The sequence below is a fragment of the Microcaecilia unicolor genome, chromosome 6 (genome assembly GCF_901765095.1).
Source record: "Microcaecilia unicolor chromosome 6, aMicUni1.1, whole genome shotgun sequence".
NCBI classification, from domain to species: Eukaryota; Metazoa; Chordata; class Amphibia; order Gymnophiona; family Siphonopidae; genus Microcaecilia; species Microcaecilia unicolor.
Genome location: NC_044036.1, coordinates 320,295,258 through 320,311,358, shown reverse-complemented (window position 1 = coordinate 320,311,358; position 16,101 = coordinate 320,295,258). Strand labels below are relative to the sequence as shown.

At 48.1% G+C, this 16,101-nt stretch overlaps 1 protein-coding gene across 1 annotated transcript in view; it reads right to left on the bottom strand.

The window, feature by feature from the left end:
• ACSF2 (acyl-CoA synthetase family member 2) overlaps positions 1-16,101 on the bottom strand; it is a 138,294-nt gene that overhangs the window by 14,591 nt on the left and 107,602 nt on the right. The window contains exon 11 of the mRNA XM_030208351.1: positions 324-431. Coding sequence (XP_030064211.1) covers positions 324-431 — 108 coding nt within the window. The remainder of the gene's footprint in view (positions 1-323; positions 432-16,101) is intronic.

Below are 16,101 nucleotides of genomic sequence, written 5' to 3'. Positions count from 1 at the left end.
TGTAGGGGAGACAGAAAGATTGAGATCCATGGTCTTTAATGGTGGGAGGGAAGGGGGCCCAGCTGGTTACCTGGTCTTCCTTGGAGGGTGGTTGGTGGATCTGACTGATCATCAGCTCTTGGTCTTTCCAGGAGACAGAGTGGGGTCCATCACTATTTTTTCAAGGATGAAGGGTGAGGGGGGGGGGGGGGGGGAGGGAATCAGATCATCAGGCCCCCCAACCAAGTTGTGGAGGGCCTCAAAGTCTTCCAGCCCCAGTACCTCAAACTAAACCCTGTAGAGAACTTCAGCACACTATGAGAAAAGTGACCGGAGAGCCTCACCTCCGTGTGGGGAAAGACGTGTCCAACTGTGTTCAGTCTCCGATTTATGTCATCATGTGGAAAGCTCAGGAAGGTAACAGGACTATTCTCAGTGGTGCCGTAGGCCACCTGACACCAGGAGAGAAAAGAAAAAAAAAAATCACAAAGAGAATAATTCAGCAGGAACACCAAAACATTTATAAAAGCATCAAAGATTTGGGTGTTAGTGCAGCTGCTTCCAAACCCATTCTAGAGGAGCTCCGTACATTCACAACGAATATGCAGGAGATGAATTTGCAACCAATGGGACCAGTGGATGCAAATCTCTATCGTTAATATTCACTGTGGATATCCTGAAAACCCAACTGACTGGAAGTCCTCAAGACAGGCTAGGAAGCACTGAACTGCCCCTGGGATCGATATTTCAATCCCTTGGAATGGGACTGTAGAGTTTACTACTAGGTGTGCATTAGGGATGTGCATTTGTTTGAAAAAAACAAAACAAAACAGGACACGTCAACATGCCCTGTGTTGTTTCTTGTTGTTGGCTCTTCTGGAAAATCATGCACTCCTTTAGAAAGCGTGCACGCAGTGGTGTACCAAGGGGGGGAGGGACGGTGGGGGCGGTCTGCCCCGGGTGCATGCCGCTGGGGGGGGGTGCCGCGCACCTGTCGGCTCCACTCGTTCCATGCTCCCTCTGCCCCGGAACAGGTTACTTCCTGTTCTGGGGCAGAGGGTGCATGGAATGAGCGAAGCCCCCCCCCCCCGAGCAGGTAAAAATGCACCCGGGGGGAGATGTCCTTTCACCGGGGGAGGGGGGGAGGGTGTCCATCGGTGATCCGCCCCGGGTGTCAGCCACCCTAGGAACGCCACTGTGTGCACGCATGCGAACAGTACTGTGAAAGAGAGCTCTCTCTCTGTGAACACTGCACACTCTTAGCAACATTGCTCCGGTGGCTAAATGGTCTAGTGGTTAAAGCACAGGTCTTGACATCCAGAGGTGGCCAGTTCAAATCCCACTGCTGCTCCTTGTGATCTTGGGCAAGTCACTTAACCCTCCATTGCCTCAGGCACAAACTTAGATTGTGAGCCCTCCTGGGGCAGAGAAATATCCAGAGTACCTGAATGTAACTCACCTTGAGCTACTACTGACAAAGGTGTGAGCAAAATATAAATAAATAAATAGGGAGAAACAACAAACAAATAAACATTTCTAGAAACAAAAGAAAACTTTTCTGGCTGCCCACCCACCCCTAGTGTGCATGGGAAGGCTGGATAGGCCATATGGTCTTTATCTGCTCTCATTTTCTATCCGCCTGATACCCAAACTGATTTAAACGGCCCCCTATAGCCTCTGGGCTCAAATGGTCAGTCTGCCCCTGCAGTAACCACCAGTTACAGTAAAATAATGCAGGACAGGTTAATTTAGTGAATGTAAATGTTGCTTTGTAAAACTGAAGTTTGCTAGAAACTATCTGTCCTTTCAAAGATGCTCCCTTGGGATCTCCTGCACCCAGCACCCCGAAAGTCTCTTAACCAGGTGTGCCAAAAGTAGACACATCCAGAAGCACAGTCTTAACTAAAGGTTTACAGACACATCCAAGACTTCCCTGCTGATTCTCATGCAAGGTGCAGAGAATTCAAAATTTCTGTGTTAATGTGACCTCTAACACTCTTAATGCTCTGGCATAAAGCGTTTGCCTCCTTTTCCAAGCCGCTCCACATTCTTATGGTTTCTGTATATTTGCCTGGCACTTGGCTTCATTGCTACTGTGAGAGATTGGTGCAGGAGTGATGGATGAGGCATGCAATGGGCCTCTACGACTTTTTCACCACCTCAGAAAATGCCTCCATCATGACCCGAAGTGAAGACTCTTTCAACTCAAAGCACGAGTGTCCAGCTGAAGATGGATGTTGGGGAGGGAAGGGAGAAAAACCTGGGCTGTGTTTATAAAACAAAATTATTGACTTGGAGCTTCCAAGTTACCCAGATCCAAGAGGGAGATTCTAGACCAGTCCTGGATATCTGACAACCCCATCCTGATGCATTATGGGACTGGAACCAGTGGTGTTCCTAGGGGGGCTGACACCCGGGACGGATCGCCGATGCACCCCCCCCCCCCCCGGCGAAACGCGACTATCCCCCCTCCCCTTACTCTGCTATCCCTAGTGGTCTAGAGGTACCTCTTCGTCTTCGGGGCAGGAAAGAGCCCCCTCTTTCCTGCTCGGAGTGCTGCTGCTAGCTGCCCTGCATCCTGTCCTGTGGTGAGTCCGGCTCTCGGCGTTTCAAAATGGCCGCCGAGAGTTGAAGCAGCATCGCGAGACTTCAACTCTCGGCGGCCATTTTGAAACGCCGAGAGCTGGACTCACCACAGGACAGGATGCAGGCCAGGGCAGCTAGCAGCTCCGGGCAGGAAAGAGGGGGCTCTTTCCTGCCCTGAAGAGGCACCTCTAGACCACCAGGGATAGCAGAGTAAGGGGATGGGGGGAGGAGAGAGATGACAGGGGGGGGAGGTGAGGGTGTGGAAGGGGCGGGACAGGGGACGTGAAAGGGGCAGCTCCTCCCAACGAAACGACACCCCCCCCCGGTGCATCTTTACCTGCTGGGGGGGGTGGCGCGCATCTGTCAGCAACGCTCGTTCCCTGCTCCCTCTGCCCCGTTACAGGAAATAACCCGTTCCGGGGCCAGAGGGAGCAGAGAACGAGCGTTGCCAACAGACGCGCGGCACCCCCCCAGCAGCGTGCACCCTGGGCGGACCGCCCCCACCGCCCCCCCCCCCCTTAGTACGCCACTGACTGGAACACTGCATTTCACTGGGTAGAATCAGGGTCTACAAAACTAAGAGTGGTCAAATATCTCCTTCCTGGAGCTGGGTACGTTGGCAGCTGTGACTATTCACAGTTTTTGGGCAAGGAAAGATGTGGAGTGAAGAGAGCAGAGTTATTATTAGAAATAAATACCCAGCATAAGTATGCAAAGGGCTTGCAATCTTAATTTTTCAGCACTGGTTGTTATGTGAATTGTTCAGGGCCATGTGGTGACTGGCCAGTAAAGGAATCAAATTGAGCTCCCATAAGCAAAGAGACTGAGATCTTGGCACATTATATGTGGGGAAAAGTAGCCACAGGAAAAAAAAGAGTAAAACTATGGTGTTATCTTGTGAGGGGCTGTTTGCAATGACATATCCCATGTCATTGCAGGTCGTTCAACCACAGGACCCATATAAGCTAAGTGGCACAATTTAATCTAAAAATAGGGTTGATTTAAAGGAAAGCACCAACTGATATAAAGAAAAAATTATAAGTCGTTGGTGAGGCCCCACCTGGAGTATTGTGTTCAGTTTTGGAGGCCGTATCTTGTTAAGGATGTAAAAAGAATTGAAGCGGTGCAAAGAAAAGCTACGAGAATGGTATGGGATTTGCATTACAAGACGTATGAGGAGAGACTTGCTGACCTGAACATGTATACTCTGGAGGAGAGGAGAAACAGGGGTGATATGATACAGACGTTCAAATGTTTGAAAGGTATTAATCCGCAAACGAACCTTTTCCGGAGATGGGAAGGCGGTAGAATGAGAGGACATGAAATGAGATTGAAGGGGGGCAGACTCAAAAAAGATGTCAGGAAGTATTTTTTCACAGAGAGAGTGGTGGATACTTGGAATGCCCTCCCGCGGGAAGTGGTGGAGATGAAAACGGTAACGGAATTCAAAAATGCGTGGGATAAATATAAAGGAATCCTGTTCAGTAGGAAGGGATCCTCGGAAGCTTAGCAGAGATTGGGTGGCAGAGCCGGTGGGGGGAGACGGGGCTAGTGCTGGGCAGACTTCTACAATATGTGCCCTGAAAATGGCAGATACAAATCAAGGTCAGGTATACACATAAAGTAGCACATATGAGTTTATCTTATTGGGCAGACTGGATGGACCGTACAGGTCTTTTTCTGCCGTCATCTACTATGTTACTATGTGTGATGATCAACAGCTTGTGGACATAATGTAGACCTAGTCTGGTCTTTGGCAGTTCTTAAGAACATTTTATGAGCACATAAAAATAAAAAAAATATATATATATAAATAAGGCTATTATTTATCATTTTAAGCTAGAACATACGGATAATTGAGAGATATATGGGATTTGGTTACAAGTTAAACAAAAATGAGCAAAACAAAAGGCACATTTTGCGCTTTTTGTTTGCTGACAATATAGGGTGCGCTCTTAATGACCTTTGCTCCCATAATAACAAAATGATCAAGAAAACCTGAATAAAATGAAAATTCACACCCGGAATCCAAAAGACACACTAGGACAAATAATCTTCCTTCCTTTTCTCTTCTACATTGTTTGGGGGGCCAGTACACCCTCACCCCCCCCCCCCCCCAACATTATCTTTTACACATCCGTTTTCCCTTCCAGACATGCAGTTTATGGGGGGAGGGCAATGCCCGCCCACACTCCCCCAAACTGGTTTGAACCTAATTCATGTTTAATCTGGGATCTAAATGTCATAAATAAGTAAATAAATACATAGATAAATACAAAGTGCAGTTCATGTGGGGGGCAATGCCCCCCTACAAACTAGGTTTCAACCTAATTCAGCTCCTCAAAATAACACACATTACAATTTATAACAAATTATCCTGCCAAGACTTATGGGGACCTGATACAAGAAAGAAGCTACAGGCTAGAGAGGGTGGGAAATGTCCGGGGGGGGGGGGGGGGGGGAGTCCTTCGGGGGAATTGTCCTAGGGGGAATTGGTGGGTGGGTAGGAACTGTCTGGGTGAGAACTCGCCTGATACCCACCCTTAGTGCTACCTATCTACTAGTTCACATTTCTATTGCACTACAAGGAATACAGAGCACTATACAGATACAAAATGGATGATGAAGCATCCCATACTGAATACCAGTAATACAAAGCCTGTGGAAGTATCACTTAAAGCCCCCAAAACTACCAGAACTGCAAGCAAAGAACAGGCAGAGTTCTAATTCCACCTTCCATGCAACGCCACTGGAGGACACTGATGACATCACCACATGTGCCAGAGAAGCACTGGGTTCACCACCCGAAGAGAATTCTGCAGAAGGAAGCGACACGAATCACTCGGTAGACTCCTATTCTAACCAAGAATCCTGGAAATAGGGGGGAAGGAGAAATGCGCAAGAACGGAATTGATTATTCGGTGAATCGTGTGGAGAGAGAGAAGATCCTCAATTATAGGGTTACCATATTTGGTCCCCCCAAAAAAGAGGACACATGCCCCATCCCACCACACCCCTCCCCACCCCCTTTCACACCCCACCCCGTCCCCTTTCACACCCCGCCCCATCCCTTTCACACCCTTGCTCCGCCCCCTTTCACACCCTCACACCGCCCCCTGTCACATATTCCCCTCCCCCGTCACACACCCCGTCACCCCCCCTCCACTCCCCTCCCCGTCACCCCCCTTCCCTTACCTTACTCTACTGCCCTGGTGGTCTAGTGACCTCTTCAGGACAGGAAAGAGCCCCCTCTTTGCTACCCGGAGCACTGCCATGCATCCTGTTGCTGATCTCGGCGCCGATTCAAAATGGCCACCGAGAGTTGAAGTCTCGCGAGGTCGCTTCAACTCTCAGCGGCCATTTTGAATCAGCGCCGTCATCAGCAACAGGATGCAGGGCAGTGCTCCGGGCAGGAAAGAGGGGGCTCTTTCCTACCCTGAAGGCGGAAGAGGTCACTAGACCCCCAAGGCAGTAGAGTAGTAAGTAAGGGGAAGGGAGGGCCGGGAGGCTAGCATAGGACGGCCCGCCCGCCCACCAGCCTGCCCGTTTGTCCAGAAATCCAGACAAACGGGCAGATTGGCAAAACCCGCCCGGTTGCCCGGACATGTCCTCAAAAAGAGGACATGTCCAGGTAAATCCGGACATATGGTAACCCTCCTCAAGTACCAAGAAATGCAGTCTGAGACCATAAAAATGTGGAAGAAAGATACAGAAAGATTCCCCATTGTACTGAGTGTCACAGGCTTGATTAAAAGGACACCTAGATAAGTTGCCTATATATGATACATCTTCTGAACTCCAGAGGGAAGCTCTCTTTGGCACAATGCACGTTCTATAACAAGAATTAGCAGTAGATTTGAGAGACTGAGTTCATACTCCACTTATGAGTGAGGTTCATTACTGTCACAGTATGTGCACAACTAACCCATTTGGAGACATTGTCCCAAGAGAGGGAGGGGAAGACACCAAATCAGACTTATGCTAAGCATTAGTGTCCTGTATTTATAGTACAAGAAACATCACTTTTGTATATTTAATTTTTTAATATGTTTTTGCTATGTACATTAATATATCTGGTTTGTTTGACTTGGCAGCTTCCTCCTTCTGCTGCTTTGTAATTTGGAGCAAGGACTAATATCTGATCCCATGACCCTTCCCACTGTTTTATATTCCCTGTGTCCCTGACATACCTGGTCTGGTCAGGAGCCATCCAACAGGTCTCCTTCAGGAGCTGTGCAAGCATGAGCCCTGAATCTGGCCACTAGGTGTCACCTTTAAACAAAGACCATGACTCCTTCCCCACTGGGGTCTTAGAACTTTACCTACATAGTTCCCCTAACCCCAGACAACCTGGGACATGAAAGACCAGACCAGGATTGAGCACTGGCCTGGGCCTGCTACTTCTGAACCACTAGGCCAAGTGTTTTTATTTTACAGCTGCTACAAAGGGTTCTGACACTTTCTGGGCAGAGAGGGGTGGGGAGGAGGCGCATGCTACTTGGCTGAGGAAGAAAGACGGCAGGGGGAGGGGTGCTGGAACCTCCACCTCTGGAGGGAAAGCTGTGTTGGAGCTGCTGCAAGAGAAGAGGAAACACTGATTTCAGATTTCCCATTGCATGCTGGTTATCCTAGAGTCAGCCCTTCCCAATTCAACCACTGGGCTTCATCCTCTGGCATGGAGAAATGCTCCCATCCCTAGGGCAAGACTTGCCTACTGCTGTTTACGACAGAAGTCCTTGCCACATTCAGCTGGTTCCAAAAAAAAAAATCAAAGGCCCCAGTCTAGAATTTCTGCTTTCCATTGTTGGCCCAGAAGGTAATTGTCTTACCAGATTAACAAGAGGATACGGGAATAACTGGGAAAACAAATACAAGAAGCTGCCACTGAAGAATTCCGGGGTCCCTTGCCCTGAATGGAAAGCAGATGAGCAAATGCCTAACTTTCCTCTTCGCCTAAAGGGGGAATCATTTCCAACACTGGCTGCTGGCCAAGGAACCTCATCCTGAATGCATATAGCAACTTTCTACTACTTAACATTTCTAGAGCACTACTAGGGTTTTTATTTTTTAATTTGTACTCTGCACTTTCCCACTCATGGCAGGTTCAACGCAGCAGGCAATAGAGGGTTAAGTGACTTGCCCAGAGTCACAAGGAGCTACCTGTGCCAGGAATTGAACTCAGTTCCTCAGGACCAAAGTCCACCACCCTAACCACTAGGCCACTCCTCCACAGCGCTGTACAGATTAACAAAAAAGGACAGTCCCTGCTCGAAGGAGCTTACAATCTAAAGGACGAAATGTCAAGTTGAGGCAGTCAAGATTTCCTGAATAGATGTATAGTGGTTAGGTGCCGAAGGCGACATTGAAGAGGTGGGCTTTGAGCAAGGCTTTGAAGATGGGCAGGGAGGGGGGCCTGGCGGATGGGCTCAGGGAGTTTATTCCAGGCATGGGGTGAGGCGAGGCAGAAAGGGCGGAGCCTGGAGTTGGCGGCGGTGGAGAAGGGTACTTTCTGTGCTGGGCCTGTATCCTGAGGCCAGACAAGATCAGCAACTTCCTGCCTTACCTCCCCCAACTTGCAAAGGTTCTAAGATGAGTAAAGAAAGCTGGCGAACAAACACTAGTCCTTTCCTTCTTTCATGGCTCCAACAGGCAGTCAGCTTAGGAGGCCTCTCTACCCTTCCCCAATCGGTGGCCAAGTTATCCTTGTTCAAGTAGCAGACTGTGAAATTCATTAAGCAAATACCAGATGCCATCAGCTGCTCAGCAAGGAGCAGGAATACAAACAAGAATTACAAAACCAAAAAAAAGACCCTTGTCCTCCACCCACAGGGATGGGCATGCTGCCTACAGGACACGGACCATGCCAGCACGGCAGGAAAGCCTTCTCCGAAATTACTCATTAGGTCAGCTTGAGTCAAATGTAGTCAACAAGAAAACTTCAGATGCAACAACAGCTCTCCGCCAACCATGAATGTGATTAAAAGGAAAACAGTCCCAGTAAGTTTAATATTTACAACAGAATAGTTATAGCAGCTGGTATCACATGTCCACACAGTACTACCATAACCACGCTTAAGTGAAAAGGGCTACCGTATTTTTCGGACTATAAGACGCACTTTTTTCCCCAAAAATTTGGGAGGAAAATGGGGGGTGCATCTTATAGTCTGAAGGTAGAGATTTGGCTGGCTGGCTGCGGCCGGCTGGCAGGCCGCCCGCCCGCCCTCCGAGTTCGGGATCGCCCTCCCCCCGGCCCTGTCACCACTTCTCCCCTTACTCACGCGATCTTCCCTGGTGGTCTAGTGACGTCGGGGCAGGAAAGAGCCCCCTCTTTCCTGCCCAGCGCGCTGCTCTCCATCCTCCTGTGCGCAGCCTGATGGTCTCGGCGACATTCAAAATGGCCGCCGAGACGTCAATTCTCGGCGGCCATTTTGAATCTCGCCGAGACCGTCAGGCAGCAATGCATACAGGAGGATGGAGAGCAGTGCGCTGGGCAGGAAAGAGGGGGCTCTTTCCTGCCCTGACGTCACTAGACCATCAGGGAAGATCGCGTGAGTAAGGGGAGAAGTGGTGACAGGGCCGGGGAGGGGGGAGGAGGTAACCCTGAGGGCGATCCCGAACTTGGAGGGAGGGATTCGGATAAGACGCACCGGAGCACCTAGGTTTTAGAGGAGGGAAAAAGAAATTTTTTTTTTTCCTATTTCCCTCCTCTAAAACCTAGGTGCGTCTTATGGTCCGGTGCGTCATATAGTCCGAAAAATACGGTAATTATTTATCCCACTGTTCTTAAAATGTGTCAGAGGATAAACCAGGTTCTGAGCTCTTAATATTTGATAGGGTAAATAATCAGCCGACGACGTTAAACCCAGAAATTCTATGCTGGACCACATCTGGGCTTTGGCATTGAAGTTTTGGGTTTGTGGAGACGGCTAACACATAACCGGTTAAGTGCGATATTCAACACTTAACTGGTTCAAATCCGGGCTAAAGGCCTACCTGTTTGATGCTGCTTTTCGTTCCTAACTTGTCACCTGCTCGTAACCTTTATCTTGTCTTCCTCTCTTCAATAGTCCCTTTTCCCTATGTGTCCTGTCTGTCTGTCCTACCCTTATCTCTTATTTGTCCTGTCTGTCTGTCCTGATTTAGATTGTAAGCTCTTTTGAGCAAGGGCTGTCTTTTCTTTATGCTCAATTGTGAAGCGCTGCGTACGACTGGTAGCGCTATAGAAATGATTTGTAGTAGTAGTAGTAGTTATGGAGTACTGCATAAAGATAGGACTGACTTTCATGAGGTCCTCTTTACGTGGTTAACCTGGTCTGTTAAGTGCTGAATATTGGCATGTAACCGGCAAAGTGCTGACTCCGCCCCCAAAACAGCCCGTTTTGACTTCGGTGCTAACCAGTTATTTTCAGTGAAACTAACCGATTAAGTTCCACTGAAAATTAATGGTTAGCCCCAAACAGGCGCTGTTTCTGGTCAGTTAAATCGCTTTCAATGTCCAGTGGTGTACCTAGCTTGGTTGCCACCTGAGGCAGAGTATCCCCCCCCCCCCTCCGACCCGCTGCCTCCCTCCTTCCATGCAGTAAAGGGGTGTACTGAGTAGTCACGCAGCTGTCGACTCTGCTGGTTGCCTGCCCTCCCTAACTGGCGGCACCCGGGTGGATCACACCCATTGCCCCGTCCATGGTACACCACTGTGAATATCAACTTGGATATGTCTATGGTCTCTGCTGCTTCTACTGTTATAACACCCTCATTCTAGAACTTGGCACTTAATGATCAGTGTACGCGCATGTACCGGCGTTCGGTCGGTAGTAAGCTAAGGCTGTGCAGTTCCCGCCACAGGATCGGCAGATCGTTCCCCTGAAGACGCCTTTGAGCGAAACATGCCCGCATGCAGGGAACAGGAATTGAAAAGCGTTTTGGACTGCTGACAATGAATTTCTAACAAGGACGAGCTTGCGGATCGCAGCCATTTTAAGGCAGTGGCGTAGCCACAGGTGGGCCTGGGTGGGCCAGGGCCCACCCACTTAGTGTTCAGGCCCACCCATCAGTAGCATACGTTTAGTGGTAGCTGGTGGAGATCCCAAGCTCTATCAGCTGAAGACTTCCCTTTAATGGTAAGCCAAGGTGGAAAGAAGCGTTTTCTCACCAGCTGAGATATTTTTTTGGTGGTGGTGAAAAACACTTAGTGCCCACCCACTTCTTGCCTAGGCCCACCCAGAATCTGTTGTCTGGCTACGCCCCTGTTTTAAGGATGGACACATTTTGAAAGGGGGACTCCTGTAGGACGTATTTGCACTCATGAATACGATCACCACACCTGAAGATAAGTAGTGTGCCCTCTTGCCCTTTTTTTCTCTGAAACAGATGCTAATGAAACAGGAGATTGTAACTAGCAAGTTTAAATAACCGTATATAGAGAGGGAGGTTGGAGCGCTATGATGCTATATTGGGCAATTTAACACAGTTTATACTGTGAAATAGTCCTGCAGGACAGGCCCTTTCACTGAGCACTATTGCATATTTAAAAAAGACAAAAATGTTACACAGTAGTATCACTTGAAAATTGTAGATTAATTAACGAGTGTCTGTGGTTTTTATGCGTTACTAGTAAAAAAGGCCCGTTTCTGAAACACATGAAACGGGCACTAGCAAGGTTTTCCTCGGAGCGTGTATGTTTGAGAGAGTGTGTTTGAGAGTGACTGTGTGAGAGAGAGAGTGAATGTGCGAGTGTGTGTGTGACAGAGACAGACTGGGTGTGAGTGTGTCTGTGAGAGAGAGAGTGTGTGCGTGAGAATGAGAGTGTGTGCCAGGGGTCTCTCCCTCCTTCCCTCCCTCCCTCCCAGTTACAGGGCCCCCCTCCCTCCCACTTCCACAGTCGTCATCCCTCTCTTCCAGTTCCAGGCTCTTTTCCTACGAATTTTAAAACTTATCTTGACTTACGTCGTCGGGGTTACGGCGGCCCCCCCTCCCTCCCTCCCTCGGAGTTCCAGGGTTGTCCCCTCCCTCCCTCCCTCCGAGTTCCAGCATCGTCCCCTCCCTCCCTCCGAGTTTCAGGGTCCCCTCCCTCCCTCCCTCCGAGTTCCAGCATCGTCCCCTCCCTCCCTCCGAGTTCCAGGGTCGTCCCCTCCCTCCCTCCCTCCCTCCCTCCCTCCCTCCGAGTTCCAGCGTCGTCCCCTCCCTCCCTCCGAGTTTCAGGGTCCCCTCCCTCCCTCTGAGTTTCAGGGTCCCCCCCACCCAGTTCCAGGGTCCCCCCTCCCTTCCTCCTTCCCAGTTCCAGGTTCCCCCCCTCCCTCCCAGTTCCACGGTCGTCGTCCCTCCCTTCATCCCTTCCTCCCTTCCAGTTCCAGGCTCCCTCCCTATGAATTTTAAAACTCATCTTGACTTACCTCGTCGGGGTTACGGCAGCCGGCAGCAGCAGTAAAAGGCGTGCAGGCTCGTCCCTTCTGTCTCTCTGTGAGCTGTGGTCCCACCCGCATTTCCTGTTTCCGCAAGGGTGAGACCAGAGCTCAGAGGGAGAGAGAGGGGCCGAGCCTGCATGCCTTTTACCGCTCCTAGGGGGTGCTGCATGTGTTTCTGAGGGGGGTTACCCGTCGGTACCGGCAGTGTTGAGGCCGGTTGTCTTTCTGCTTCGGTGAAGTTCTGTGTGTGAATCTGTGTCCGGGCAGGCGGGTTGCGCTATTCTTTGAGTCCGTTGGTGTGCCTCGTGCTGCTATCGTGTGGTTGGTCAGTGCTGCTTGTGACGAACCAGGAAGCACGCCAACATCAGGACAGGAGACGGATACAGCGTTACAGGCAGCAGGAACCCTACAAACCCTTCACTGCCACGGAGTCAGCTTCAGAACATTGGAGGTGCTTTTTATTACAGTAGATAATTAACAAATATAAGAAAAACCGGACGAGAGTATATACCCCAGAGACCGTCACACTTAATGATCGGTGCCAAGTGTGCTTATGTTATATAGAATAATAGCGCTTACTTGAGTCAGAGACACCAATAATTGGCAATTACATATGTGAATGCAAAGTGCTATTCTATAATGCAGTGTTTGCCAAGTCCAGTCCTGGACTGCCCCTTACCCCTCAGGTTTTCAGGATATCCATAATGGATATGCATGAACTTGATTTGCATACACTGCCTCCGTTGTATGCAAAACTCTTTCATGCAAATTTACTGTGGATATCCTGAAAACCTGATTGGCAAAGGGTATTCCAGGACCAGACTTGGGAAACACTGCTATAATGCATTTGCCAAAGTCCCTTACTCCCAGATTCTATCAAGATCACCCAAATTTGGGTGCAATCCTAAGATACATGTGCAGCTTAATTAATTATTATTATTATTTTTTTTTAATTGATGACATTTGTACCTTACATTATTCCCAAAAGGTTTGGGTTCAATGTGACTCACAATCAAGTAGAACAAATCGACAGAAACGTTTGTGACTGCAATGTAATTAACAAAATAGAACGCAGTAGAATCAACGGGAACAGTAGATCTTAAAGACTATACAGTGAATCAGTTGCTTTTGTCAGTGAGAGATGATGATCTTACCAAGTGAGCTTTTAGCAATTTGCGAAATATCAAATAGTCAGTTTGACATAATCGCTTGGGAAGGGAATTCCATCTCTTAGTAAACTTAAACTGAACCGAGACAAAACCAAACTCCTGGTTTTATTCAGCCAACACAATCCCACTACTTACCAAAAACCTCATAATACATCAACAATCTAACACAAATCAAACCACAAATAAAAATACTAGGAATCATTCTCGACAAACATCTGACCCTTGAAGACTACGTTTCTGCAATCACATCAAAAAGCTTCAAAACTCTACGGAAACTGAGAAGAATCAGAGACTATTTCCCCAGACAATCATTCTGTCTTGCAGTACATAAGTAAGTACATAAGTAATGCCATACTGGGAAAAGACCAAGGGTCCATCGAGCCCAGCATCCTGTCCACGACAGCGGCCAATCCAGGCCAAGGGCACCTGGCAAGCTTCCCAAACGTACAAACATTCTATACATGTTATTCCTGGAATTTTGGAGTTTTCCAAGTCCGTTTAGTAGCGGTTTATGGACTTGTCCTTTAGGAAACCGTCTAACCCCTTTTTAAACTCTGCTAAGCTAACCGCCTTCACCACTTTCTCCGGCAACGAATTCCAGAGTTTAATTACACGTTGGGTGAAGAAAAATTTTCTCCGATTTGTTTTAAATTTACTATACTGTAGTTTCATCGCATGCCCCCTAGTCCTAGTATTTTTGGAAAGCGTGAACAGACGCTTCACATCCACCTGTTCCACTCCACTCATTATTTTATATACCTCTATCATGTCTCCCCTCAGCCGTCTCTTCTCCAAGCTGTATAGCCCTAGCCTTCTTAGTCTTTCTTCATAAGGAAGTCGTCCCATCCCCGCTATCATTTTATTCGCCCTTCGCTGCACCTTTTCCAATTCCACTATATCTTTCTTGAGATGCGGCGACCAGAATTGAACACAATACTCAAGGTGCGGTCGCACCATGGAGCGATACAACGGCATTATAACATCCTCACACCTGTTTTCCATACCTTTCCTGATAATACCCAACATTCTATTCGCTTTCTTAGCCGCAGCAGCACACTGAGCAGAAGGTTTCAGTGTGTTATCGACGACGACACCCAACTAGATTACTGTAATGCAGCACATGCAGGCTGCAAAGAAAACCTACTACGATTGTTGCAGACCCTCCAAAACACAGCAGTGAGATTGACATTCAAAAAGTCAAAATATCATAGAGCAACCCCACTACTTATAATGTTTGACTCCCGATCAAGGCCAGATTATTTTTCAAAACCAGCACAATCATCTTCAAAATAGTGTTTGGCATGTCACTGGATTACATGCTAGACATGATCAAACTATCACCAAGAAATGCAAACCCAGGAACCAAAGGTTACCTACTACTTCACCTGCCCAACTGCAAAAACGTACTATATAAGTCCACCTACACGACGGGATTTAGCTACCTGGGCTCAAAATGGTGGAACTCAATTCCCAAAGCCATAAGAAGCATCACGAACTACCTCCAGTTCAGAAAAGTTCTAAATTCAGAGTAAAATTATACACTAATCATTCTGGAACAATAATACACAACTCTAACTGTAACACAACTTTTCATTTAAGAAATGAACTAAGACATATCTTCTCAAGAAACCCGCACCTCGAGTATTGTGTTCAATTCTGGTCGCCGCACCTCAAAAAAGACATAGTGGAATTGGAAAAGGTGCAGAGAAGGGCGACAAAGATGATACAGGGGATGGGACGGCTTCCCTATCAGGATAGTGTTAAATGTAAGCCACATTGAACCGAAACTAATTTTTGGATACTTGTGGGATACAAGTATGAATAAATAAATAAAATAAAATAAATCCAGCATTATAAATTGTTTTATATTGAATTTCAGTGCAATTTGGGAACTGGAGAACGAGGAAGTCTCTAGAAGATGTTGAGGCGTTATGTATTGGCAACTCAGGAGTTTCTGCATATAAGATGAAGATAGGCCATATATGATTTGATAAGGGAATACACATAATTTGAATGTGATGCATGCATTTATTGGAAGCCAATGAATTTTAGTAATAAGGGAGTCGCTTTAGAGTAGAGGGGAACTACTACTACTACTATTTAACATTTCTAGAGCGCTACAAAGTGTACGCAGCGCTGTACAAACACAGAAGAAAGACAGTCCCTGCTCAAAGAGCTTACAATCTAATAGGAACCTGAGTACAAAGCGGGCTGTTTGTAATTTTCTTAGTGAGTTTTTTTAGTCTAGCATAGATGGCATTATAATAGTCAAATTTAGATAGTTCTAGTGATTGGATCAAGGATCCAATTACAGGCAATAATTGGACGCTAACAATCAATTATTGACGTTAAGTGGTACCCATTAGGAGTTGTACACGCATCTACCTGTGCATGATTCTATAACACAGGGTGCCCAAATCCCATAGTGTGCAACCCAAAAGGAGGCGTGGCCATGGGAGGGGCTTGGGCAGGTCAGGGGCAGTCTGAAAATTTGGGTGCAGCATTATAGAATACTGTGGATGCGTGCCCAACTTGGGCGCCAGGATTTACACTCGGTTTCAGCAGGCATAAGTCCTTGCACCCAAAGTTGAGCACGGGAATTGGCGCTATACGCTATTCTAAAAAGGGCGCTCAGCGGGCAGTGCCGGTTTTTTTTCAGTGCAGATTTTTGAGCACTGTTTACTGAATCTGGCCCTTACAGCGTAACTGCGAGGGGGGGGGGCACAGATATGGGTAGAACATGGGCATGTCTCCGAGCAACACGCGCAACTCATAGAATATTATCAGTTATGTGTTGCATGGCGTACTTCGGCAAGCCAATTCACGCTAGTCACTGACAGGGGCGTAGCCAGACTTTGGCGGGAGGGGGGTCCAGAGCCCGAGGTGAGGAAGCACATTTTAGCCCCCCCCCCCAGCCCCCCCAGCGGCACCGGGCCCCCCTTGGAGGCCCGGGGAATTTTGTCCCC